This window comes from Mesoplodon densirostris, chromosome 12 (genome assembly GCF_025265405.1).
Source record: "Mesoplodon densirostris isolate mMesDen1 chromosome 12, mMesDen1 primary haplotype, whole genome shotgun sequence".
In the NCBI taxonomy this organism is placed as follows: Eukaryota; Metazoa; Chordata; class Mammalia; order Artiodactyla; family Ziphiidae; genus Mesoplodon; species Mesoplodon densirostris.
In genome coordinates, this window is record NC_082672.1 from 9262835 (window position 1) to 9289556 (window position 26722).

The following is a 26722-nucleotide window of genomic DNA, read 5'->3' on the forward strand; positions in this document are numbered from 1 at the left end:
CATGTTCTTGGATTCGAAGAATCAATACTGTGAAAATGACTATACTACCCAAAGCAATCTACAGATTCAATGCAATCTCTATCAAATTACCAATGGCATTTTTTTACAGAACTGGAACAAAAAATCTTAAAATTTGTATGGAGACACAAAAGACCCCGAATAGCCAAAGCAGTCTTGAGGGAAAAAAACGGAGCTGGAGGAATCAGACTCCTTGACTTCACACTACACTACAAAGCTACAGTAATCAAGACAATATGGTACTGGCACAAAAACAGAAACGTAGATCAATGGAAGAAGATAGAAAGCCCAGAGATAAACCCACGCACCTATGGTCAACTAATCTATGACAAAGGAGGCAAGGATATACAATGGAGAAAAGACAGTCTCTTCAATAAGTGGTGCTGGGAAAACTGGACAGCTTCATGTAAAGGAATGAAATTAGAACACTCCCTAACACCATACACAAAAATAAACTCAAAATGGATTAGAGACCTAAATGTAAGACCGGACACTATAAAACTCTTAGAGGAAAACATAGCAAGAACACTCTTTGACATAAATCACAGCAAGATCTTTTTTGATCCACCTCCTAGAGGAATGGAAATAAAAACGAAAATAAACAAATGGGACCTAGAAACTTAAAAGCTTTTGCACAGCAAAGGAAACCATAAACAAGACGAAAAGACAACCCTCAGAATGGGAGACAATATTTGCAAACGAATCAATGGACAAAGGATTAATCTCCAAAATATATAAACAGCTCACGCAGCTCAATATTATGAAAACAAATAACCCAATCCAAAACTGGGCAGAATATCTAAACAGACATTTCTCCAAAGAAGACATACAGATGGCCAAAAAGCACATGATAAGCTGCTCAACATCACTAATTATTACAGAAATGCAAATCAAAACTACAATGAGGTATCACCTCACACCAGTTAGAATGGGCTTCATCAGAAAATCTACAAACAACAAATGCTAGAGAGGGTGTGGAGAAAAGGGAAACCCCTTGCACTGTTGGAGGGAATGTAAATTGATACAGCCACTATGGAGAACAGTATGGAGGTTCCTTAAAAAACTAAAAATAGAATTACCATATGACCCAGCAATCCCACTACTGGGCATATACCCAGAGAAAACCATAATTCAAAAAGACACACACACCCCAATGTTCATTGCAGCACTATTTACAATAGCCAGGTCATGGAAGCAACCTAAATGCCCATCGACAGACAAATGGATAAAGAAGATGTGGTACATATATACAATGGAATATTACTCAGCCATTAAGAGGAATGAAATTGGGTCATTTGTTGAGACGTGGATGGATCTAGAGACTGTCATACAGAGTGAAGTAAGTCAGAAAGAGAAAAACAAATATCGTATATTAACGCATATATGTGAAACCTAGAAAAATGGTACAGATGAACCGGTTTACAGGGCAGGAGTTGAGACACAGATGTAGAGAACAAACATATGAACACCAAGGGGGGAAAGCCGTGGTGGGGTGGGGATGGTGGTGTGATGAATTGGGCGATTGGGATTGACATGTATACACTGATGTGTATAAAATTGATGGCTAATTAAGAATCTGCTGTATAAAAAAATAAATTAAAAAAACTGTTGTCTATCAGCTTCAGAATAAAGACTAAATACCTAAATAAAATAAAATGATTTCTTGTTTAAGTGTATGTGCGTCTCGTCTTTTAAAAAATGTATTCATATAAATAGTTTACTATCCAATTGTCAAGATACTCCCTGGAAACTACCCTAGTCAGTATTTTAGTCTAAACATGTAAACATATGAATTCTGAATTCAGAAATCGTATTCAACTATTTCACCTTGGTTTCCCATTCTGTTCATTTAAATAGGAAAAGTGATGACAGAGAGCAAGTTGGTCTTGACAATTCAGTACCAAAGACGTGGGCTGCCTAGACGGTCTCATTATCAAGGGGTAGTGGAGAGATCATGGAGGATAGCGGGAGAGGCAGAGAAACGGTCCTGGTAGGAGCACTGGGGCTCAGAAGGCAGCAGGGAAGCCCTAGTCTCCTGGCGAATATTTGAGATACAAAAAATATATATCTGGGGTGAACTGATAGTTTCAAAGAAACTTGGACAGTCTAAACAGATCAATTTTTTTTTTTTTTTTTTGGTGGTACGCAGGCCTCTCACTGCTGTGGCCTCTCCCGTTGTGGAGCACAGGCTCCGGACGCGCAGGCTCAGCGGCCATGGCTCACGGGCCCAGCCTCTCTGCGGCATGTGGGATCCTCCCGGACCGGGGCACGAACCCGTGTCCCCTGCATCGGCAGGTGGACTCTCAACCACTGCGCCACCAGGGAAGCCCAACAACTCCATTTTTGAGTTGCTGCTATGGACAAACTCAAAGGCATCATGCAACCAAAGACAACCAAACTCAAGAGCCTGCCTCCAGAAGATTATCACCTAGAAACACTGGTTGAAAACAAAGTTCGAAGGTCAAGGTCTTACTTCACTGCATTAACCATAACCTGACTTGATAGTTTCTGTTCTAACCAGTTTAAATGGTCCAGTCTAAACATCTGTCAGGGATGTGACAAGCAATCCAATCATCTGGGAAAATCACTTCTTCCGAAAATCATTTCACCACACTCTTTTCTGGGTACCTATTTTGTCTTTTCCTCCTAAAGAGAGTAGTGAGAAGAAAACATTCAACCGAGTAAGATGCCACATTTTCTTTAAAATAAGACAAAAGCATATGCAAAATTTTATACCTGGAAATAAACAGGATTTCATAAAGACACCCTCTCATGCAAGTAAGCACTAGGCACTGCATTTGTAACTTACAGAAAGCTTGCCTGAATCTTTTTTTTTTTTTTTTTTTTTTTGCGGTACGCGGGCCTCTCACCGCTGTGGCCTCTCCCGTTGTGGAGCACAGGCTCTGGACGCACAGGCTCAGCAGCCATGGCTCGCGGGCCCAGCCGCTCCGCGGCATGTGGGATCTTCCCAGACCGGGGCACGAACCCGTGTCCCCTGCATCGGCAGACGGACTCTCAACCACTGCACCACCAGGAAAGCCCTTGCCTGAATCATTTTTGTAGACTCCTCTAAATTGCGGAGCAGGGGCTTTTCTGAGCCAATATGTAGAGAGGCGATAAAGGCAGGGCCTTGTGACAGAGTCACTACATACATACTGGTACCCACTTCTTTTAATTCACAAACCTGAGTGTTTCAGGCACACACAGCCAGCCAGATGCTGTCATGATGGCCCTGCAATCAGATGGACTACATCCAAGAATAAAACTGAAAAGTCACACCAAGAACTGAATCACATTCACCACTGAGAAGGGGAGAGAAAAGTTATTTCCCTTCATAATTATTAGGCATAGTATCATCCTGGTTAGTTATATAGTAGGTCCCCAAGACCATTAACAGAGGCTCTGTCTAAAGTGAAGCCTTCCTACATGATTTCCCCAATTATCGACAATAGAGCAAAAACCACAATATATTGTTTATACATCACATTTGATCATTTTGAAACTTGAAAAGTACTAGTATTAAAAGTATTAGTGCCATGACCTTTCTGCTTTTAAACTCAACTATCAAGTCATAAAATATCAGGGTTGTAAAAATATTTTTTTTAAAGAATAAAGTAAAAACATGTACCTGTACAGCAAGGAGCCAGAAGAGGGCACTATCTTTATATACTTAGCAGATGCCAAAAGAGTAAGTAAAGATGGGTTTTAGTTTGTTTTCTAGTTATTAGTGATCTAGAAAAGTTCCATCACAATTGTTCATTAAATTTACTACTTTACCAGTGCCTCTCAAACTTAAAGTGCATAAGAATTACCTGGGGACTTGTTAAATATAGTCGGACCCTGTGTCCACGGGGTCTACATCTGTATTCAACCAACCTCGGTGGAAAACTTTCAAAAAATTCCAGAAGTTCCAAAAAGCAAAACTTGAATTTGTGGCACACTGGAAACTACTTACATAGTATTTATATTGTATTTACAACTATTTACATAATAGTTACATTGTATTAGGTATTATAAGGAATCTAAAGATGATTTAAAGTATATGGGAGGATGTGGACAGGTTATATAAAAATACTACACCATTGCGTATAAGGGACTTGAGCATCCTCAGATTTTGGTACCCAAGGGGTACTGGACCCAAACCACGTGGATATGAGGGAATGTCTGTATATACTCTTGGGTCTCACCTGGTCCCACTGAATCAGGAACTTTGAATTTAATATGAAAGAGCCCTCAGCTGATCCTGGAGCAGGGGCCTCAGAAGCAGCAGTAAAACCCTCTGCAGGGAGATTCCAAATGCCTGAGAGTGGAGGGGGAGGTAACAGTACCAGAAGGGCAGGGAGCTGCCTAAAGACGCCCTGGATGCCCTTGAAAATCTGTGTATTTTGATCACTCTGATATACGACAGATGAAATGCAACTATGGTATATAAAGAATTAAGAAAACAGAACTAAATATTAAATTACAAGATCTTAGAGGAAAAAAAAAGCCAGTCTATAATCAGAAAAAAAAATTTTTAAGGAAAGCAAAATATTTTAAAACTTTTCATATCATCTCCCTGCAAAAATGGAGAACTGGGCTAATTTTTTGGTTTTGAATCTTTTTTTTTTTTTTTTTTTTTTGCAGTACGCGGGCCTCTCACTGTTGTGGCCTCTCCCGTTGCGGAGCACAGGCTCCAGACGCACAGGCTCAGTGGCCATGGTTCACGGGCCCAGCCACTCCGCAGCATGTGGGATCTTCCCAGACCAGGGCACGAACCCGCGTCCCCTGCATCGGCAGGCGGACTCTCAACCACTGCGCCACCTGGGAAGCCCTTTAAATCTTTTTAATGGTTGGAAAATTAGCAAAACAAACTACCACAATTAATACCTATTCTTCTTCATTGGATTATTACTTACACCTTATCTATTTTCGAGGGAAATCTGGGGAGCATTTATCTTAAATGGCACATATCCAATAGGACCATTAAAAGAAATAAGTAGAAGCATAAAAGAAGGAAATTGGGTGACAGAGGGCATACTGATTCCTGGAATTACTTCAACTGGACATTAAATTTAGCTGCAGGTTGCTGGATGCCAAAAAGGTAAAGAACTCGTTTTCGTTCTTAGGTGCCTAGTCGGTGCCACCACTGGCAATGGGTACTACTATGTATAGCAACACCTTTTATCTCCAAACAGCTCTATCCTTGCTTCATTCATTCACTTACTCATTTGCTCACAGCTCATACCCTCAAAGAATTCAAAATCTGGGTGTGTCTTCCATGTGGTCAACCCCGCCACCGCGCCAGGGCTCAGGGCTGGAGTACAAGATGAGCAGTGCCCTGAAGCTGTGCAAATCAATGGCCCTGGGTTACAAACCAACGGGGAAGGGACTGATTATGGAACAAATTGTACTGAGAAAACTGATGCTTGGGAGAATAAAGTAAAATTAGATCCGGCCTCCTGATGCATTGTGAAGAGCTGAACGTAAATAAAACATAGAAATTAGAAGTAAATATGGATATCCAACCAATGGCAGGATAAGGAAGGAGCCTTTAAGCATAAAAGAAAGAAATTAGGGCTTCCCTAGTGGCACAGTGGTTGAGAATCTGCCTGCTAAGGCAGGGCACACGGGTTCGAGCCCTGGTCTGGGAGGATCCCACATGGCACGGAGCAGCTGGGCCTGTGAGGCAGAACTACTGAGCCTGCGTGTCTGGAGCCTGTGCTCCGCAACAAGAGAGGCCGCCATAGTGAGAGGCCCGCACACCACGATGAAGAGTGGCCCCTACTTGCCACAACTAGAGAAAGCTCTCGCACAGAAATGAAGACGCAGCACAGCAAAAATAAATTAATAAAAAAAGAAATTATACAGGAAAACGTAGATGTGACTATCAACAAGGAAAAAAAAATCTCTATGTCAGAAAACATAAAGATACATATTCAACTTACAAGACCAAAGAGGGCAAACACCCTTAATATGAAGAACATCTACAGAAGGTCAAAAAGGTGGAAAATATTCAACCCCATTAGTCATTACAAGAATTTAAAGTAAACAGCAAGCAACTATTTTGGATGACAAATGTGGTTTTACCAGATGACAAAGTTGCTGCTGTTTATTTTTAAGGATAGTTTCTACTGGTGAGAAGAAGGGTGCACCCTCCCTGGAGGCAATGCTCCAAATCTTTCATCTTGTCCTTCTGCTTCTGGAAATAGTCAGAGACATGACAAGGATTTATCTACCAGCGTGTTCACTGCACTTTTGTTTATTATTTTAATAATATTATAAGCTCCCCAAAATGTAACAACAAAACTTGAAATTCCCTAACTTTACAATGATAGCAATTTGGTTAAATAAATGCTATCACATTCCAATGATGGAATGAGATGCAGTCACCAGAAATCATAGTAAATGACATTTAAGGATATGAAAAAAATGTTCTTTGTAAATTATTAGGTGAAGAAATATCAGTATAAAAGTCTATATACCATTTGATCCCAATTTTGTAAACACATTAGCTCAACTCATGAAATTGCCTCTATTCAATTTTTTTTTAAACCTAAGAACATCAATTCCTCATGACTTAGTCTAAATGCTTTTTTAAATGTGTGTGTAGAGAGTTATCCATATACATATATGGATACATATATTCACCAAATAACAGAAATGACATGCATCAACTATAAACAGTTCTCAGGGTGAAGTCACCATATTTTTAACATGGTTATGCTTTTCTTCATTTTTCTTTTAAATGAATGTATATTAGGTTTACATTCAGAACAAAATCACAAATATAACTTGAAATCATGTTCAAGAAGACAGGATGTAATGGGGGCCAGAGTGTGGTGAGGGGGCCGCTCTCGGACCCGAACCTGCCACAGTCGGGTGAATGAGCACACATTTCCCCGACGGGAGTCTGGCAAAACACGTCAAGCCTCTCAAGTGTTCACACGTCTGACCAGTCACTCTCCTTCTAAGAATCTGTCCAAAGGAAATGAACAGAGATGCCAAGATACCTGTACAGGCTGTTCATTGCAGAATTATCTATAATATGATAATCTGAATACAGTGATACACTCACAGACAAGAGGGAACAATAGATGGTAATACATCCATCTGATATGTTATGTAGTCGTGAATGTTGGAAGGTCTTAATAGCATGAGGACATGTTTATGCTAAGCTGAATTTTAAAAGCAAGACAAAAACCTATATATACTCTGACCACAAACACACTTTAAAAATTGCTAAGTCTGGGGACTTCCTTGGTGGCACAGTGGTTAAGAATCTGCCTGCCAACGCAGGGAACACGTGTTCGATCCCTGGTCTGGGAAGATCCCACGTGCCGCAGAGCAACTAAGCCCGTGCACCACAACTACTGAGCCTGCACTCTAGAGCCCACAACTCACAACTACTGAGCCCTCGTGCGACAACTACTGAAGCCCGTGCACCTAGAGCCCGTGCTCTGCAACAAGAGAAGCCACACACCGCAACAAAGAGTAGCCCCCACTCACCACAACTACAGAAAGCCCGTGTGCAGCAATGAAGAACCAACACAGCCAAAAGTAAATTAATTTTTTTAAAAAAACTGCTAAGTCTGTATGTGCACCCACATGCACAGGATCACCTAGAAATAAGGCCAGGAGAGTGTGTGCATGTGTGTGTGTGTGGTGCACATGTGTGCAATTAGCAGTGGGTTTTTTGTTTTTTGGGTTTGTCTGTGCGCATGACGTGTGGGATCTTAGCTCCCCCACCAGGGATCAAACCCACGTCCCCTGAAGTGGAAGCGTGGAGTCTTAACTACCGGACCTCCAGGGAGGTCCCTAACTAACAGTAGTTTTAACCAGCGGTGGGATTTTTATTGTCTTCTGTCTGTTGTCCTGCATTTCCCAAATATTCTGCAATGAATAGGCATTACTTCTATAATCAGAAAATAACTTATTTTAAAAGAGAAAAGATATCTCCCCCCTCACAGAGGATGGACTGTGGAGAAGCAAGTGGAGCCACGGAGATGAGCTAGGGGCTGCAACACTGGAAGCGGGAATGCAGGGCCAGAGGAAGATTCAAGAGATGGGGGCAGGAGAAATGGCAGTATTTGCTGACTGACCGGACATGGGGTGGGGAGGAAGAGAGGAGTGAAGAAGGATTCTGAGGTCCCAGGCTTGGGACAGGGAATACAGGATGTAGTAGCCAGCCTCCTCAAGGTCCCCCGTGAGTCCTCCCCCCTCCTGATATCCACACCCTGTGTAGTCCCTACCGCCCTGAATAGAGCTGACCTATAGGATACAGCAGAAGTGACAGGGTGTGACTTCTGACGCTAGGCCATAAAGATATAGATGGAGACAGAAAATAGAAAGTAGGATCGTGGTTACAAGGGGCTTTGCAAGCGGAGACCATGGGATGATAAATTCTGAAGATGGACAGTAGTGATGGTTGCAGAACAAGTGCATGTACTTAACGCCATGGAACTGTATAGTGAAAAACGGTTAAAAGAGTAAATTTCATATCATGTATAAATTTCACCACAATAAAAAATTTTTTTAATATGAAGATGGATCGCAGAGCTCTGCCTTGGTCTGTCTTGGGTCACTTGCCCTGGGGGAAGCCAGTCGCCATGTCGTGAGGGCCCTCAAACTGCCCCGTGGAGAGGTCTAGGCGTGGAGGAACCGAAGCCCCCTGCTAACAGCGGCACTAACTAGCCAGGTACGTGCATGAGCCCCCAGAAGGCAGATCCCCCAACCCCAGGCAAGCCTTCAGCTGAGGATAGAAACCATATAAAATGATGTTAATTGTTTTAACCCACGAAGTTTGGGAGGAATTTTTAACGCAGCAATAGGTAACTCATGCCTAGAAAGAGGCACAAATTTGAGCTGTCTCGTCCCTTTTCATGGTTTAAGCCACCATCTCATTTTCCTAGCTTCCACTTAGGATGCAGAAGGCTGGAAAGAGCCGTGTTCACACCATTACGACCAACACACTAGGTAATACGCAGAATCACACTTTTTCTCAAACACATCCGAGCACGAGGTGGCAGCTGGCTGCCTAGCAGGGCCCAGCAGGGAGTGGGAAAGGGAGCCGGGAGTCGGTGGGGAGGGGCCTGACCCTCCCTCTTCACCAGCACCCGCTCAGCAGCGGCCCTGGCGGTGTGTGCTGCCTGCAGTCACTATCGCTGGGCTCCCTCGCTGGGCTCCTCTTGTCGTTCCAGTCCTCCAACAATACCTGTTGAACCTATTCCCTAAACTAAATTCTGTTTCTTCAAATCTGTGTGGTTTCTGTTTTCCTACCTGGCCCTCAACTGATAGAGCACCCCAAACTCAGTTCAATCTCTTTTGGGGACAGAGATAAGTGTGGTAGAGCTCCCGCCTGTCCAGATAAAGCTGCAGCATCCTAGCCTGGACCACCTTTGCTGACTCACCTCCTCCCCACCTCCCCCAACCTGTGGTCTGCCGCACAGTCCGCCTTGTGACCCCCAACACGGCCCTTTTCTTCACCTCGCCACGCCTTCCGAGCCCAACTCTACTAAAATCGGACAATAGGAAAATGAGGCACCGCAGCATTTGAGGAAGCATTGAAGAGAAGGATTCGTTTTCCTTTGGTTTGTTTTATACCTTGGGAACAGACAACAAAAATGGAAAAGGATGACTTATGCTTAGGCTGACTTCCATTCCTCTAATTATTTTCCTCGCTGATGTTTTCACTCTGGTGGAAAGTCAGTGGACAAGAACGAGACACCCGGGAAGTCAGGCTCATCTCTTTCCTCCTCCCGTTCCTATCATCACCAGGATAACCTCCTTCTTCCTCTCACTCAGAAGAGGAAGAGTGCTGGACACATGCACGTGCATGCACGTGCACACACGTATGCTGGCCTGCAAATCAATTTCCCTATCTGAAGTAATGAGACCGAAACTTACAATGTATTAAAAAAAAATTCTGGGATGTCTTCAGTGAGTTGGTTTAATAACAGGAACTTCACTCCCTACAGACTTTTTATGAACTAGGACTAGATGTGGAAAAAAAAAAATGAGAATCTATCTACCGCCTGAAGAAAACCCTAGCCTCCCAACCAAGAAGTATTTAAGAAACAAAACAATAAAATGTATAGGAAGGGGGCTTCCCTGGTGGCGCAGTGGTTGAGAGTCCGCCTGCCGATGCAGGGGACGCGGGTTCGTGCCCCAGTCCAGGAGGATCCCACATGCCACGGAGCGGCTGGGGCCGTGAGCCATGGCTGCTGAGCCTGCACATCCGGAGCCTGTGCTCTGCAACGGAAGAGGCCGCAACAGTGAGAGGCCCACTTACCGCAAAAAAAAAAAAAAAAAAAAAAAAAAAATGTATAGGAAGACTCCAGACGGCCGTTGCTCGCTTAGATGATGCAATGGATATAGGCTGATGGCCCCAAGGGAGCAAACACTGTTCAGAAGATGAAAAATATCTTAGATATCTCAATGGTTTGTGCCCTGCTCCAAAAGGCCTCCACACATAACTATAGAGCTATAGCTATGCAGTATAGCTGGGATATGAAACTTTCATGGACTGGTAATATTTAGGAGAAAAAAGTGTTAACATGGCTGTTTGGGAATGAGAGAGAGGACACTAGAGAAAAAAGGATTGAGAAACACAGGTCTAGATAAAAATCATAGACACTGCATTTTTTTTTTGGCTTGAGCGCTCCCATCAGTATTATATATTCCTCCAGATTTCTAATAAACTCAGCAGAATCATCACTTTTTCTTGAGTAAGAAGAGTCGGGAATGTAATCCAGGGGAGAATTTACCGCCGACTAAATTTCGGTGCACAGTGCTTTTATGAAAGCTGATTGTCAACACTCAGACGAATGGCTTCCTTTACGTGCCAACACACACTTTGGTTGAGGCTAAATAGCTTATTTCTCCACCTCAAACTGTTACTATTCCCCCCCCACCAGAAAAAAAAAAAGTGTTTCCAGCCACCCACATCCCCGCTAGGTCAGTCCAGGCTCCCCTGTGTGCAGTCCCCACAGTGACACATCAGAGACGGGTGCCACCCGTGTTACCACTGTGGACAGATGGGGTGTACAGAGCATGCTGCCTCTGCTCTATTCTGATGACATGTGGCGCCTTCGCCTGATAAGTTATCCTCCTACCTGCACAGCTCACATGCTGTGACGTGACACTTCTGTAACCAAAGCACGACCCGCTTTCTCCATGGCCTTGAGTCCCAGTTACTAATTGCACCATTATGTCAACTTTGCAAGTACTTCATAAGACATCCGGGGTACACAAACCAAATACACACCTCCACTCACAGAATCACATGTGCTCACTCCATAGTCACCAATATCTGCTAAATTCTAACGCAATTCACTCACCGTGGTCTTCAGTTATTCATTCAATCATTTTGATCAAGGTTTGGGGCTGTAAGGGGCTAATAAGATTTTAAAAGCACCGTTTCTGCTTGTGGAGAGAAAGAAGGGCACAAATCATGATATAATATGAGGCACTTCAACAAGGATGGAAGAGACGTATTTACAAACCGGTGTTTCGGAAGAGGGAGACATTACCCCCAGAAGCAGAAGTCAGGGAAACTTCATGGAAACCAGGTGGATTTCAGCAGGGTTAGGGTTGGGGTAAGTGCCGGGACAGAGGGAACCCCACAAGCGAAGGCAGTAAACCGCATGAGCTGAGGGGCAGAGACAGGAAAGTTCAGACAGAAGGAACAGGAGGGCCGACCAGACAGGAGCCCATATACCACGCCTTGTTAAGTTCTTCATATCCAACATCTTAATACCAAATGTTTTTAAACTGGGAATATGTCATTTTACTTTAGTAAACGTTTTGACAGCATTTACCTTCTGTTGGAAATTTCTTGGCTCGTTCCTCAAAGAACCATTCTCCAGTTTTTATTTTCACGTTTCTGAAAAGCAAGCAGAAAGGAAGTCTCAGAGGGAGATGTGGGTGGTGCCGTATTTGGCTCATACAAGGCAGGGAGATATCATCAAAACATCAGTCTGGCAAAGGACCTCAGAGTTCAAATTTCTGGCCCAAGTCCCTAATTATACGGATTTCCCATAGAGATTAAGTGATCTGACTAGAAAGCAGCAAAGCTGCAAATCTGAAAAAGAATATATATAAGAATACATTATAGGGCTTCCCTGGTGGCGCAGTGGTTGAGAGTCCGCCTGCCGATGCAGGGGACGCGGGTTCGTGCCCTGGTCCGGGAAGATCCCACATGCCGCGGAGCGGCTGGGCCCGTGAGCCATGGCCGCTGAGCCTGCGCGTCCGGAGCCTGTGCTCCGCAATGGGAGAGGCCACAACAGTGAGAGGCCCGCGTACCGCAAAAAAAAAAAGAATATATTATACATATATATACATATATATATAAACCAAATCACTTTGCTGTACACCTGAAATGAATACAACATTGTAAATCAACTATACTTCAATAAAAAATAAAAATAAGTAAAATAAAAAGAAAGATAAAATTTTTTTAAAAGCAGCAAAGCTGGAGTTTCTACTGGGGTACGTTTTACCCTGCATGTCAATGTAACGTAACACAATAAACATACAAGGAGAAACAAAGTTGCCATCAAAATGATCAATTTATCATGTTTATGGTGGGGAGAAATGGCATGAAGGCGAATCAACAAAGACATTCAGCGCTGTCTATTTAGCTAAGAAAGAGACCATCCGCAGTCAGGTTAGGCTGAGGTGAGTCTGAGCTATAACTACAACATTTGCCGAGAACCAACAGAGCAGATTCACCTGAGAAGTCTCCTGGGAGCACCTGCAATCTGGGATATGGGATCAAAGGGCCTCACTGGAGATTTGGGGACCACTTGAGAGACAGGGGACATGACCTCTCGTTGGGAAGCCGGTCTGACAGCGGCTCCCTGGGCATCTCTACATCCCCTCCCATCCTACTCACAGACACAGCAGCACGGGAGCACTTCGTACGGTCACCAGTTGAAACTGAAATCCCAAAGCCTGTTTTACTCTTGAGAGTTTCCAAGTTTCCAAATTTCTAAAGAAACCACCCTCAACCTCAAAGAGCCTCAGAAAGGTAGAATTACCAATAGCGTTTCAGGACATAAAAAGTTAAACACACAGATACTATAAATTATTCACACCATTAAAATAATGTGCCATAAAACTTGTCAATTCCAAGGTCATGCAAATTTAAGAAAAATGAAAACTTCAGTCAAATTCTCTTCTATAAGTACTTACTGAAATACATTCTCCATTAGGTTCTTTCAGGCTATACATGATCTCAAATGGATTTTAAGTTAATGCTTACAAATGCAGTAAATTCACAAATCTATTGCAATCTTTTTTTTTTTTTTTTTTTTTTTTAAGTATCCTATCTTTCTCTCTGGAGCTTTAGTTGTCAGAAGACATCAGCCAACTCCCTCTCCCTTTCATCTTGTTAACAGCTATTATATTCTCTGATTAGTAAGCAAATGATTATTCCCAATGCTTAGGGACCAGAACAAGGAAAACATACGCAGAGCATTTATGAATTTTGGCAACAGAATTTTGATAATCAGTTACAATCATTCAGAGTCAAAGGTATATAAAACATGCAACTGTGATGTATCACTAGAAAGACAGGGGAAACTTTTCATCCGTCAAATCAGAAACTCAGATATCTAATCTACTAAATCGACACAAAACACGTGAAGGAGAGCTCAGCACCTCAACGGAAGTTTTCCCCTCTGGTACTTGAAGACAAGCAGAGGCTCAAAACCCAGGGAAAGTTCGCAGAGATTCACGGGGGGTGGGGGGTGCATTCACACTCCTTTGGAAAAAAAGAAATAGAGCAGTTGTGCCACACCCACAACTGCTCTTTTTTTTTTTTGCGGTGCGCGGGCCTCTCACTGTTGTGGCCTCTCCCGTTGCGGAGCACAGGCTCCGGACGCGCAGGCTCAGCGGCCATGGCTCACGGGCCCAGCCGCTCTGCGGCATGTGGGACCTTCCCGGACCGGGGCACGAACCCGTGTCCCCTGCATCGGCAGGCGGACTCAACCAACTGCGCCACCAGGGAAGCCCCCAACTGCTCTATTTCTGAGGACGCTTTCTCCATCCTTATACAGCGGGACAAAGTCTAAGGGGAGAGTAGGAGAGGAAAACATATGTGGAAACAAGGAGGCCTCCATCTGATAAACAAACGTCACTTCCTGGGGGTGGTGACCCTTCCAGCGCATCTACTCTCTCATGCTCCCCAGCCCATTACCTGGGACCAAAAGCATTTATATATGAGACAGGTGCTGGGGGCGGGGCATGGCCTCAGCCTGGACCTGAGAGAGATCAGAACTAAGAATTCAGCGGCAAATCAAACCATGAAATTACAGTCAGCTGAGCTAGCCAGACACAGGCCACCACTGAGGAGTAATCACACCCGTAGACGCACAATCACGAAAAAGGAAGAACAGCTAAGGGGACGGAGGAGAGGAAGGTGAAAACGCCCGAATAAACCTTTTATTTTTATTACATTTTACAACATTTTATTACAAAGTCCTCTTCTAGCCCTGGTTTCAGAACCTATATGAGAAGCAGATAAAGTAGAATATTAGTATCTCCTAGGGCTAGTCATCTAAGGTTACCATCTAATCATCTAACTGAATCCCAACGGATTACTTGTGAAATTCAAGCAGGACCTTCCTTGGCAGGGACAGATTTGAACACAAACCCACAGGCCTCTCAGGCTTATCTGTGACTGAAGAATGGAAGGATAAAAATATCACAGGCCTAAACCATACAAGTATTTCTTGCATTCGAGGCTATTTCCTTTGAGAACTAGATTGGAGCTGGATCTCCACAAACAACTTCTGCAGAATCAGCTGTTTCATAAGCATTTATTCCCTAATGGTCTTCATAAGGGCTCCCAGTCCACACAAATCCCAAGTGTTACAAGAAGGACCATTTATGGCTGTTACTGTCTAAGACAGAGGTGAGCAGATCTTGCAGTGTCTCTGCCCTCATTAGGGCCAACACAGGGTAGCATGACTCACGGTAACCAAAGGAAACATTGATTATTTCTCCCCCCCCTCACCGAGGACTCAATCAGAATTTGGCTGTGAAAGCTTCTTGGAACATTTTCTGAACCCAGCAACAGATTAATGGCTTTAAAATTTCTCCCACAGAATCATGACTTGTTCCTTTAAAACTTTTTCAATCAATTGATAAATCCATCTCAGAAAGCAAAATCCCAGGATGGTGAAGAGAGCAAGAGATCTAGAGTTCCATGTCTGGCTTTCCATGAACTCTGCATGAGGATCGCTGTAACTAGAAACACCAAGCACGCGGTACATCGACAGCTCTTGATAAACTGCTGGAGGTTCCAGCATCCAAGTTCATAGCCTTGAACTCTGCTAATGCTGTCATTTCATTAGCAAAAGAGAAATAACTGTTGAAGGGCACTTTGCAAATTCTAGCATGCAGAAGTTCAATAATACGATGAATGGAGGACCCTAATAGAAAGATATTCAATAGTCGGACCTCATTTCTATTGCAAGCAGTGAGCCAAAGAGGCCTGCTGGAATGCACTTTTACTTTGCATTCAAATTACTAGCATCTGCAGGTGGGTAAGCTGTCGCATCCAAAGCACATGCTTTATGCTCCAAGAAGAGTCAGCACCATGTCCCTAGAATTGCTTAATGTATTTCTACCATTCAGTGAACAAGAGGTAGAAAATTTATCTGCATGCCAGGATTCTTTGAATGCCTTAAAGACACACATCTCCCAGGCAGATTTGTGCTCTAACCAGTGCCCTGATGGCAAGGAAGCCTCCATAAAAGCCTTGGTGGCTTATCGGACAAACAAGCTGTAAAAACACCAAAAGCAGCAGCCAAATATTGTAAAACTAAGATCAACCTACTTTCTTTGTACTGGCTTGTCCAACTACTTGGTAATTCCCAACTAAAGTGGTCCTATGCACCCATACAATTGAAAAAAAAATTCTTTTTACTTCAAATAATCTTATACCTAAGGCGGTTTTCAGTTACAAAGCAAAATAATGAGGTTTTTTCCATCAACTAGCTCAGTTGATCTGATTTCAATGTTCTTATGGGAAAAAAGACTGATCATTATGATTAAATCCTAGGTAACCAGGAGTCAGAATCAAGATGAAGATAAAGAAACGATTTTAACCAAGCAGCTACCATCACTTCCTGCAAAACATGAATAACTCTACTTAACTGCAGCGAGAAGGCAGGTCCCCCGCCGTGTCATATTCAGTGCTGTATCCACAGCCACGAGCACAGCCGAGGGACACGGTGGGGCTGGTGACTACATGTGGGTTGATGAATGAATATCCCCACCCCTGCAGGGAGCACCCTAAGAACTGAAGGGATAAGGTGGGACCGACATAGGTGGAGCCCTGGTGGTACCGAGGCATGATGTGCATCACGCCCTCTAAATGTGTAGGGGCAGGGATCACAAACTCAGGCACCAAGCAAACACTCTAAATGAAGAGAGTGGCTAAGGGATGAAACGAGAGGGGTGGGCACTGTCATGAGCTGCAGAACCCATGCCCCGTTTTAAGGCATTACAATGATAAATATTAGACATGGAGCAGGCCAACAAAACAAGGCCTGGGGGCTGTCTGCAGCCTGCTGGCCATGAGTTTGTGATTCCTGGTTTGTTACATCAGATAATTAGTCAATGAAAGAAATAACAATTTACTGCAGCTGGACAGAGCTGCACCTGTTAAAGCCTCAAACAGAAATCGAGTTAGACGTTGTGCATCACCCTGTCTTCCCCACAGATCTAAGAAGGGACTCCACCACCACCGACAGGTCACGAGACCACAGAGACAAGGAGCGTGCACTCTGTTGGCAAACCCTGAACGTGGATGTCTGAAGACAACGCAGAGCCTTTGACAAAAGGCCACGGGCAGGAGAAACAGAGTCCTGCAGACCAGGAACAGCTACTCAAGGTGCATCACTGCGGGAACCAGGCAAAGTTTCAGAAAGCAGTTGTCTCCAAAAGCATTTAAAAACCGCCTCCATGAAAAGGAAACAAAGACATAAGGAAAAGCCAGGCTGAAGTGAAGAGGCAACAGACTAGAATAAAGGAAGGTTTACAAAACGAACAATGCAAACGCAGAACAGCTGTTTTACCAACAGGAAGGAGCAGAATGGCGTCTGGAAAGTTGAGTCAGTTGTGCTGTCGCAGAACATGAGAGAAAAAGACATTCAATACTGAAGTAGAAAATAATACAAATGCAGGAGAGAGAACAAGGCCAACCTAAGTTATTCCCGAAGAAGCCAGGGCAAGTAGCATAGAAGAATAATCAGAATAATTAGACCAGACTGAAGAAAATGTTACAGAGTCAAAAAATAAGCAAACTCCCACCTCACACCCATTAGCGACTACCATTAAAAAACAAACAAACAGGGCTTCCCTGGTGATGCAGTGCTTGGAGGTCTGCCTGCCGATGCAGAGAACACGGGTTCGTGCCCCGGTCCGGGAGGATCCCACATGCCGCGGAGCGGCTGGGCCCGTGAGCCATGGCCGCTGAGCCTGTGCATCCGGAGACTGTGCTCCGCAACGGGAGAGGCCACAACAGTGAGAGGCCCGTATACCGCCAAAAAAAAAAAAAAAAAAAGATACATACATGCTAAGGAATGTGATGCAGCCTTAAAAAGGAAGGAATTCTGCAATATGCTACAGCACGAATGAACCTGGAAAACAGCATACTTAGTGAAATAAGCCAGTCACAAAAAGACAAACACTGTATGATTCCACCTGTGTGAGGGACCTAGAATAGCCAAATTCACAGAGACGGAAAGTAGGGTGGGGGCTGCAGGGGCTTGGCGGGGAGGGGGAAATAGGGAGAAATGTTTAACGGTTACAGTTTCAGTTTTGCAAGATGAAAAAGCCTGGAAACGGATGGTGCTGATGGTCGCATAGTAACGCGAACGAGTTACCTAGCCGAGTTGGTTTGCCCGTCGCTCAGCAAGCCGAAACGCTGGGACGCTGAGGTTAGCAGCAAACAGCGCAGAGACAGGGAACAGACCGCAGATCCACCTCCTGCAGGGCAAGGGGCTCGAGGCATTTATGGGATGAAGGATAAAGACGCTGGGCGGTCTGAGCGTGGGGAGCGTGGGGAGCGTGGGGAAAGGTGATTGGAAAAAGGTGGGTCATCGCCCTTCTGCGTAGTAACTAGGCTACAGCTCTATGCACGTGGGAAGATGGAGGAGCTCAGCACCACCTGAGGATGGAGTTTTCTGCCCTCTGACGTCAAAAGGTCACCACCCGGACGCTTGCGCATGCCCAGTTGGAGGGTTGGGCCAGTCTTAACCAGTTCGGCTCTAACTAGACGCAGCTGACTCCAAGTTCCTGGAAAACAACTCTGGCAAACATCTCACTGTTTAGGACAATAACGGAGGGTCTGCAAGTCTTGTAGATGACCTTGATGAGTGAAGGCCGGTGAAATGGATTTGACTAACGATTACCCATGGTTTCAAATATATTTAATGCTACTAAACTGCACACTTGCAATGGCTAAGATGCTGAATTTTAGGTTATGTGTATTTTGCCACAGTAAAAGGTAATTTTTAAAAAAACAAAACAAGCAAATGAAAGAGACAGGCAGCTCAAAGGAACTTTCCTTATTCCATAAAAATCAATGTGGAGAGACTCAGACCCAGGCATGTACTGGAAACTGTTTTTAATTACAAGGATACGGCAAAAAACCAATATGCTTCTAGTACATAAAATCCAGATGATCAGTAAAGAAATAAAAATAAAGCTAGTCTCCAATGTCTCTGCCACATTAAATTCCAAAAGACAACGATAACACATTAACTGAACTTTGAGATGAAAAGTTGGGACTTGAGATTTAAAAGCCAGTGAAGTCCTTACTCATGAGAAAAGGCTACCGAAGGCATCCTCAGATAGGCAATGGCTTAGGACACATGCCACCCACATGCTCTTCTAGGAAGAAAAATCGTTGAAGAGACACTTCAGTTCACTGAAAATGAATCAAACTAAAGGACCTGCAAACTGGGAAATCATGGTCTCAAAGATACCTGCATTCATGAAACAGTGCAGCAGTGGAATCATCTAAAATCAGTAAATCCACCCATGACTCCTATTTGGCACTAGAGTGCACTCTTGGTCTGATCTATGGACATGGGCCTGTTATGGTAGAAATTCCTGTGAACACATGACTGGAAAGGACGTACAGCCTGTCTGGTGTCCTGACGTCTCCAGGATCCTTAACTCTCGCCTACATTTCAGCCCAGAGTTTTAACCAAGGCAGCACTTCACCACCACGCTGAGTGCCTGACTGGGAAAATGGCCTCCTGGCACTGACCTTCCTGCAGGGCGAAAAGTTTCAGCTGAACTGAGTGAGCTGACAACTTCGAGTATGAACTCAAGGGTATGGAAAGCTTACTCATCTCAAAAAGGCTTTAAAAGCAACACCTGCCATGACTAATCAAGTGCTGACCACAGAAGAATGTTCAACTTCAACAGCAACAATAAAAATGATACTCAAACTACTGTGAAAACATTCCCTTCAGTAAGCACAAAATAAGCTTTTCAAAAATAAACTTTTTCAAAACGTACCCCATAAATTTCCACTTTTTAACTATACGTTTGGTAACATAAGGCTTCAAAGGCTGTTAAGTAATCCTTGCTCTCATTTGGCCAATGGATAAAAAGAATATCATGATCCTTTAGTAATTATCACCTATCCTGTTCCCACAGAAGCAGTGTACCTATACCATGTGAAACAGCCAAGCGTTCTTGTGAGAACTAAAACAGATGCTATCTCCAAGTCAGAACTAAGAAGAAAAAAACTGTATTTCAAAGAACAAAAGGCTTTTTCTCTGTGAAATTAATCTTAGTGGCTAACCTTTTGAAAATTTATGGCTAACCTCTTGAAAATTTATAAATGTACAGCTATGTGACATATTTTACTCAGTATATTTAACTTGTCTATGTACTTTTTCATGTGAAACGAATTAACATAGTTCCTATCGACAATGCTAAAAATCAGATTAGAAAAAAGAAGAAATCAAGTTCTGAAACAAAGAGAAGCAGTAGAAAAATGTCACTTTAACCTTGGCACCAAGCTAAAATCCTTCCTTGGCCAAATCTGTTAAACCATACCTGGCATTCAATTTCTTTTCAATCTTTTATAGAGTTATACCTTTTACTCACTTGAAGAGCAGAAGGATTTACAATAATGATTTGGAATTATTCCATTCTCATACATTAGTTATTTGCCTTGTGGATATAAAGGGGTGATTCGGTATGTTACTGAAACATGGGATTATGAAAATACTGGGCGTATCAGTCTGAAATTTGAAAGATTACATTTTCCAAATTCTAGGAATCTGACTTCTTTCCTTCTCCCAAGTCACCCCTCTTCTGATGGCTCCTGCTAAGGATAACACATGGCCCCCATCACTGGACGCAACTTTCAACCAACCTTCCCTTCTAAGTCCTTTCCCACTTGCCTTTGTTTACCTAGTTCTTTCTGTTGCTTCTCTTTTACTCTCTATTTCCTTTTGTTCTTCCAGTTAAGCATGAAGAGCTATCAGTTTTGCTAGTCCTCAGAACTTTTTTCACTTTTCCCTCTTTCATCCCCTATGACCAAGTTCCATCACCCCTTTGTTGAACGGTCCCTCACATTCCCCTTCTCTATTGGCGCCAGCCTCATCCCTTCACACCTTGTTCACTGAAAAGACTTTCACCTGCTTCATTCACCTTCATCTTCCCCTCCTGAGTCTGTCCTGCAGGATGCAGGCAGACTTTCACCTGGCTTTCTTCTGGCAAAGTGCGTATGCTCATACCCCATTTCCTACAGCCTCCAATCCAAAGTCTTCCGAGTGGCTTTTAAGACCCCGTCCCTCCGGGCAAGTCTCCCAGAAGGCAGGAGAGGGAGGAGATCAAGAAGGGATGGGATAAATTAGGAGTTTGGGATGAACAGATATACACTACTAAATATAAAAGAGATAAAACAACAAGGACCTTAGAAATTTAAAAAGAGAGAGAAAGAGAATCATTTCTTTGATATATATTCTTCCAGATAATTTTGCTTATGTATCTTTTTGAAAATGAAAGAAAAGTGTACCACAAGGTTTGATAAGCTGCCCTTGAAACTCACAACAGCTGGTATGCATCTCTGTGTTAACAGAGCACCACATCACATTGTTACGGGCTCTGTAATATTCTACGTACTTGTATGTGTTCATTTTTACCATTAAAAAGAATTTTGGATCACTCACAGTGATTTAAATTTAAAACAAAAAGAAGAGACGGGACTCTGGAGACCTGGTTCTAGGCTTACTGACCGCATGGCCTCGGGCTCCCTTGTGTCTCTAAGCCTCCGTTCCTTCCCCTATAAAATTGAGATAATGGTGGTAGCTGTCACGTAAGATTGTTTGAAGATTTAAATAAAACATTTGGTGTCAAGAAATGCTTAACACAGCCTCCCACGTGGTGAGTGGTCCACACTCATGCCCACGATGTTCCCTCTCCCTGACAATGTCTGTCTCCCTCTCTAATCCCGACCCGCTTCCAGAAATGCTCCCACCTGGGTGCTCTGGGAAGTCACCTTGAGCCAGTTCAGCCCTCCCTCGCCTCTCCGTCCTCTGAGCTCCTGCGGTCCTCAGGAGAAAACCTGCCCAGAAGGCAGAAACCTCAGGTGTCTCCTGGACCCTCAACACAAGCCCAAGGCCAGTGCTGGTCACAGGACCTTGGCACTGACTGCAGCAATCTGTATGTTGCTTTTGCTTTTTTAAAATTGCTACCCTAGAGCTTCTTCTTTCTTGATTTTAAAACCTATTTTCTCTCCTGTTCCCACAGCAAATCCACTTCTTGAGGAATGAGTCTTAGGCTGAGGAAGAAGCAGGGAGAGGAAAGTGATAGGGTCCAAAACCTGTCCAGGTCCCAGTTCGGTTGTGACTATCGCCTAGCCTCAAGTTTTACCAAGCCTTTTCTTTGGTTTGGCCCTAGGATTGGAAGGCAGCCCAGCGTGGACAAAACTAGAGAGAGAGAACAGAGAGCTTCGAAGAAAGTAGGCGGGGAGTGGGGGGAGTTGGGTTATAAATTACTTAGCTCTCTCCCCAAACGATTTCCTAGGTCAGTTCACTCAGAGCAAGGCAGTCATCTTAGATATTTTGAAAAACATCCTTATTTCAACATAAGGAAGCTGGGGTTTCAGAAATCACGCTTCATGAGCTTAGAGCGGTGAAGTTACAATGACCCGGGTATGGTGCCCTCCAGGGCAGAGACTTCAGCAGGGCCAGCTTCCTGGGAGGTTGCCTCAGCCCCTCTCCTATAACCCTGTGGCTTATAGTTAACCACTAGATGAAGAAAAAGTGCTGAAGAATTTAATACCTTACGACGCAGTGTTTATCATTAGTGTTTATCAACCAAATATATATGGTTGACTGGAGATCTTAGGACATTTCCTCCTCTCTCAAGAGCCCAGACCTGCTTGAGCACAAGGGCGGCCAGGCGGCTCACAGTAAATCTTGGTCTTTCCCTCTCAAGCTGAGAAAAGCCTGCAGGGCATTGGCTTCACAAACTGAGGAAATGCGAGATGTGTGGAGATAACTCTGACCACGTGGGAGTGACCTGGCGTGCTGCTTCAGAGAGGGGGAGCTTAGGAACAAGGAAATCTGGTTGAACAACCGGCCTTCGAATGACTGACTGAAATACATTAAGCCTTGCAAAGGGATGGGAAATTTAAGGAGATTAGTATCAGGATGCCCACAGACACAATCCTCCGATTTAGCGGGAGAGAAAACCCAGTTGCTGTGCCCACACTGTGTAAGCACCTCTCACAGTCTTAGTCCCCCGGGGCACTCACGCATCTACAGCAACATTGACAAGTTGTTTTCAAATCTCAGTCCTGCTTCCTCTCCTAGATTCCCACCAGACGAACATATCTACCTCTCATAAGTTCTGTGATGTCCTTGTGCACACTACCCCACAAGAGGCAGAAACACTCCCCGTGTTTCCAAGGAATTGACGACCAGCCCATCCGTGCTTCGAACGGTGTGAGATCAAGCCACAGATGTTCTTTATCATTTTCAAAACTGGTAATTCAAAAATGCTGATTCCATGTTTAAAATATTTTAAAACCTCACAACATCAAAAGATTAGAATAAATGTAGATTCACGCTATCACTAATAGAAAGCATACCCATTTCTTTAGTAGAGCATCCAATACAGGTCAGCTTGCCTCCTTCAAAAAGGCCTTAATAAAGCTGCACAGGACACTCTAATATTCTCTATGTTACAATTCACTCCACTTTTCCTCAGAGATAAATTAAGCTCTAAGAAAACTAACAAAATGAAACAGTTAAGAAATTGACAGGAATCTTAACTCCTACCTTAACTGACCCTCAGCCATTACAAACAAACTTCTGTAAATTAAAAAAAAAACAAAACACTTTTTTCATATAACAAAACACATTTTTGGATTACAATAACTTCCACTTCTAGAAAGGCAGCTCCATATTAAGCACTCTGCAAACATTTCCCGATTAAGTTTGAGGAGTGACAGCTGTCTTTATCACCAGTTTATCCTGGACCATCTCTGAGGCTCCCTGGCCCATCCTCACCCACCCCCCATCCTCACCTGTACTCAAAGCACACGGTGCACTTCCAGGCGCGGGTTGTCCTCAGGAACACGCGGCACTTGGCACACACGCGGTGGCTGCAGCCCTGGCACACGGCCCCCCGGTTCAGCAGGAGCCCCAGGGCCTGCTGGCAGCGGGCACAGGACTTCTCTTGGTATTCCTGGCTCCCGCTCTTCGAGCCTTTCCACCTGAGATGCTGCAGGTGTGTCTTCAGTTTCCTGTGGCCCAGAGTTAAATGATAAGAAGCGAGTGAGTGGAAGGACAGATGCCAGCCAAATTCCTACGTGGCAAGGACCCCAACAGCACCAGCCATGGCGAGAAAGAAGGGGCATTGGCATCCAGCACCCCCGGGTTCCAACACGGCTGTGTGAACCAGGATCTCTTGCGACGTCTCAGAGGCTCAGAGGTTTTCTCGGCTGTGCAAGCCTTACCTCCCAGGGTTGCTGTGAGGATTAAACGGCAAAGCATAAACACTATTGCTGGCACGGAGGAGTTAGCTGCTGATTTTGCTCTAGGTTCATCCCTCTGTGCCCAAAGGGCATTATAATAGCAAGCAAGAACAGTGAAAGAAGAGGAAAAATGCAGAAAATGGCATCAATTCTAAAATGCAAGGCAGGGAATGATCTATAAATATACAGTGTACATGCCTGCTATTGTCTTAAGTTCCCCCAATAAAGTTATTTAACTGATGCTATGCTTTTTTTTTAATGGAATAAATTTTAAAAACATTTTTTTTTATTGGAGTAAAATTCCTTTACAATATTGTGTTAGTTTCTGCTGTACAATGAAGTGAGCCCTAGTGCAAAGGGACATTATACATTGGACCCCAGAAGGTATCATTAGCCAGAATACTCTTTTATGAAATGTCTCTGTTACTTACTTTTATTATTATTATTATTATTTGTGTGTGTGTGTGTGTGTGTGTGTGTGTGTGTGTGTGTGGTACGCGGGCCTCTCACTGTTGTGGCCTCTCCCGTTTTGAAGCACAGGCTCCGGACGCGCAGGCTCAGTGGCCATGGCTCACGGGCCCAGCCGCTCCGCGGCATGTGGGATCTTCCCGGACCAGGGATTGAACCCGTGTCCCCTGCGTTGGCAGGCGGATTCTTAACTGCGCCACCAGGGAAGCCCTACTGTTACTTACTTTTAGAAGAGAGAAGCTAACCCCAAGAAACAAGCTTATATCCAACTTTCAGGATTTGCTCTAGAATCAGTACCCTTTGTAACAAAACCTTTTACCACGGTAGCCATGTTACTTTGTTGATATTCAAAACGATGCTTCTAAATCACCGAAAGATCTTGAATCATCAAAGAAAAATCCATTTTGTTCAGTGTATTTTTTTAGTGGAAGAAAGTATAAGTACACTTAGAGAGCTTTGGGATAACGGGAGGGTAGAAAAAGAACATTGTACCTTCTAGTTAACCAGACATTTTCGCTCCTTCCTCAGACATTTGGTGGTCCAAAGTTTTATTTTATATGTTTATTTTTCTCGGCAGACTCTGAAGGAGTTCTGCCATTAAAAACAAAGCAAAACCAAAAAGCCCATTCCATTTACTTAATCTCTAGACCTCACACTCTCCATAAACATCGATCGATAAACAAAACATCACCATATTAAAGATGGATCTTGACAGCTAACCACGGACACCGCCCGGCCCTGCTTTGTTAAGTGTTAAACTTAATGTCCAACAGCCCGCGGAGCTCAGAGAGAGGAAAGAGGCTGTCTGTTGACAGCTCAGTCGGAGAGCGGGCTGGGCAGGTTCCCCCTTCCCTCAAAGCCGGCTGGGAAGCAAAAGAGAGCAAAGAAAAGTACAGGAATGGATTCCAGTAGATCTGCTATTTCTAAGCTGCTTTCTTTGTGCCTTCAGTTACCACCAAAAATAATTTAGGAAAACCCTTAGCCGGAGGTCTTTCCCTTGAAGGGCGTGTGAGAAGCCTGAAAGCTTCCCTTGAATTATTCCTGCCAAGTAGGCAAATGGACAAGCTGACAGACAGCAAACTTATCATTAGTTTAAAGGAAAAACAAAAGGCAGTCTTCCCCCTATAGCCCTTCATTTCCACTCTTGTCAGCAAGAAGCTGAGCAGGAAGCAAGCAGCAATACGCCAGGTAGAAGCAGCCTCCAAGCAGAAAAAGCCAAAAAAAAAAAAAAAAGAAAGAATCCACCCACTAAATGACAGCATACCGTCTCCTTTCCTCCTCGATGTTTTGCACCTCCCGGTCCCGGTACAGGACCTGGAGGATCGCCTCGCGCTCTGATTCCCGGAGGGACTTCAGGCTGACTTCTTGGGCCATTTCTGTCTCTTCTTAGGCCCACGCTGAGGTTCTACTCCATGGCCTTGCGCTCCTGTCCCGTGGATGAGCTCAGAGCGTCCAGTGAGAGCCCCGCGTGCTTTTGAAAGCTACCCCTCTCCTATTTCATTGGCAGCTGTGTTGCTCGTGGCCCTCTTTTTCCTTCCTTTTTAACTGTGTCACACTCCTCAGGAGAAGGAAGTTCCAAGAGGCCGTCCCTCGGTTGGGATGGTCGCTCCCAGGGCCTCATGCCACCTGGGGAGCCTTTTCCCTGGGTCCTGCCACAGCCTCTGACATCCGGCTAAGTCAAAAGCATATCTTTTTTCTGAGGTTTTGCCAGAGATTGTTATAAATTATGCAGGGCTCCCTGCAGATAATTTCTGCAAAGCAGAAGTAATCCCCAATCTGAGGGAATTTACGAAGAGCAGTAAGAAGCGTATCAACGACTATAGAAGTTAAACTTCCCCTTCATATGTTTACAGGTAGCAGTAATGATGGTTAAAAGCCCAGCCAGTTCAATACCTGTAGAAAAGACAATAAAAATGGCATCATTTTTCCTGGCTGATGTACCTATACTGCAGCATTAGTCCAGAAAAGACAAAATGCTCTACACAGACAGATCTTTGCCTTTTCTGCCATGAGGATAACGTAAGATTTTACATTTTATTAAATTGGCCTTCTCATGTTTCTAAAAGCCTCAAACTTACACACTTGAATTTTTCTAATATGACTTCTGTATCTTGAGTGATTAGAGGCATATAGGTCTATATTTAACGTACATCATCCTAATTGAAAATACATTAGAACAACCACGTTCTCAACTGCTAACTGTAATTTTTACAGTTAACTTCAAAACTCAAAAAA

General features: G+C 43.9%; 1 protein-coding gene across 1 annotated transcript in view; it reads right to left on the minus strand.

The window, feature by feature from the left end:
* SYTL3 (synaptotagmin like 3) overlaps positions 1-26171 on the minus strand; it is a 77108-nt gene extending 50937 nt beyond the window's left edge. The window contains exons 1-3 of the mRNA XM_060114822.1: positions 25752-26171; positions 23570-23788; positions 11817-11881 (exon numbers count right to left, since the gene is read on the minus strand). Of these exons, the coding sequence (XP_059970805.1) occupies positions 11817-11881; positions 23570-23788; positions 25752-25861 (394 nt within the window). The 5' untranslated portion in view covers positions 25862-26171. The remainder of the gene's footprint in view (positions 1-11816; positions 11882-23569; positions 23789-25751) is intronic.
* Between the last annotated feature and the right edge of the window lie 551 nt (positions 26172-26722).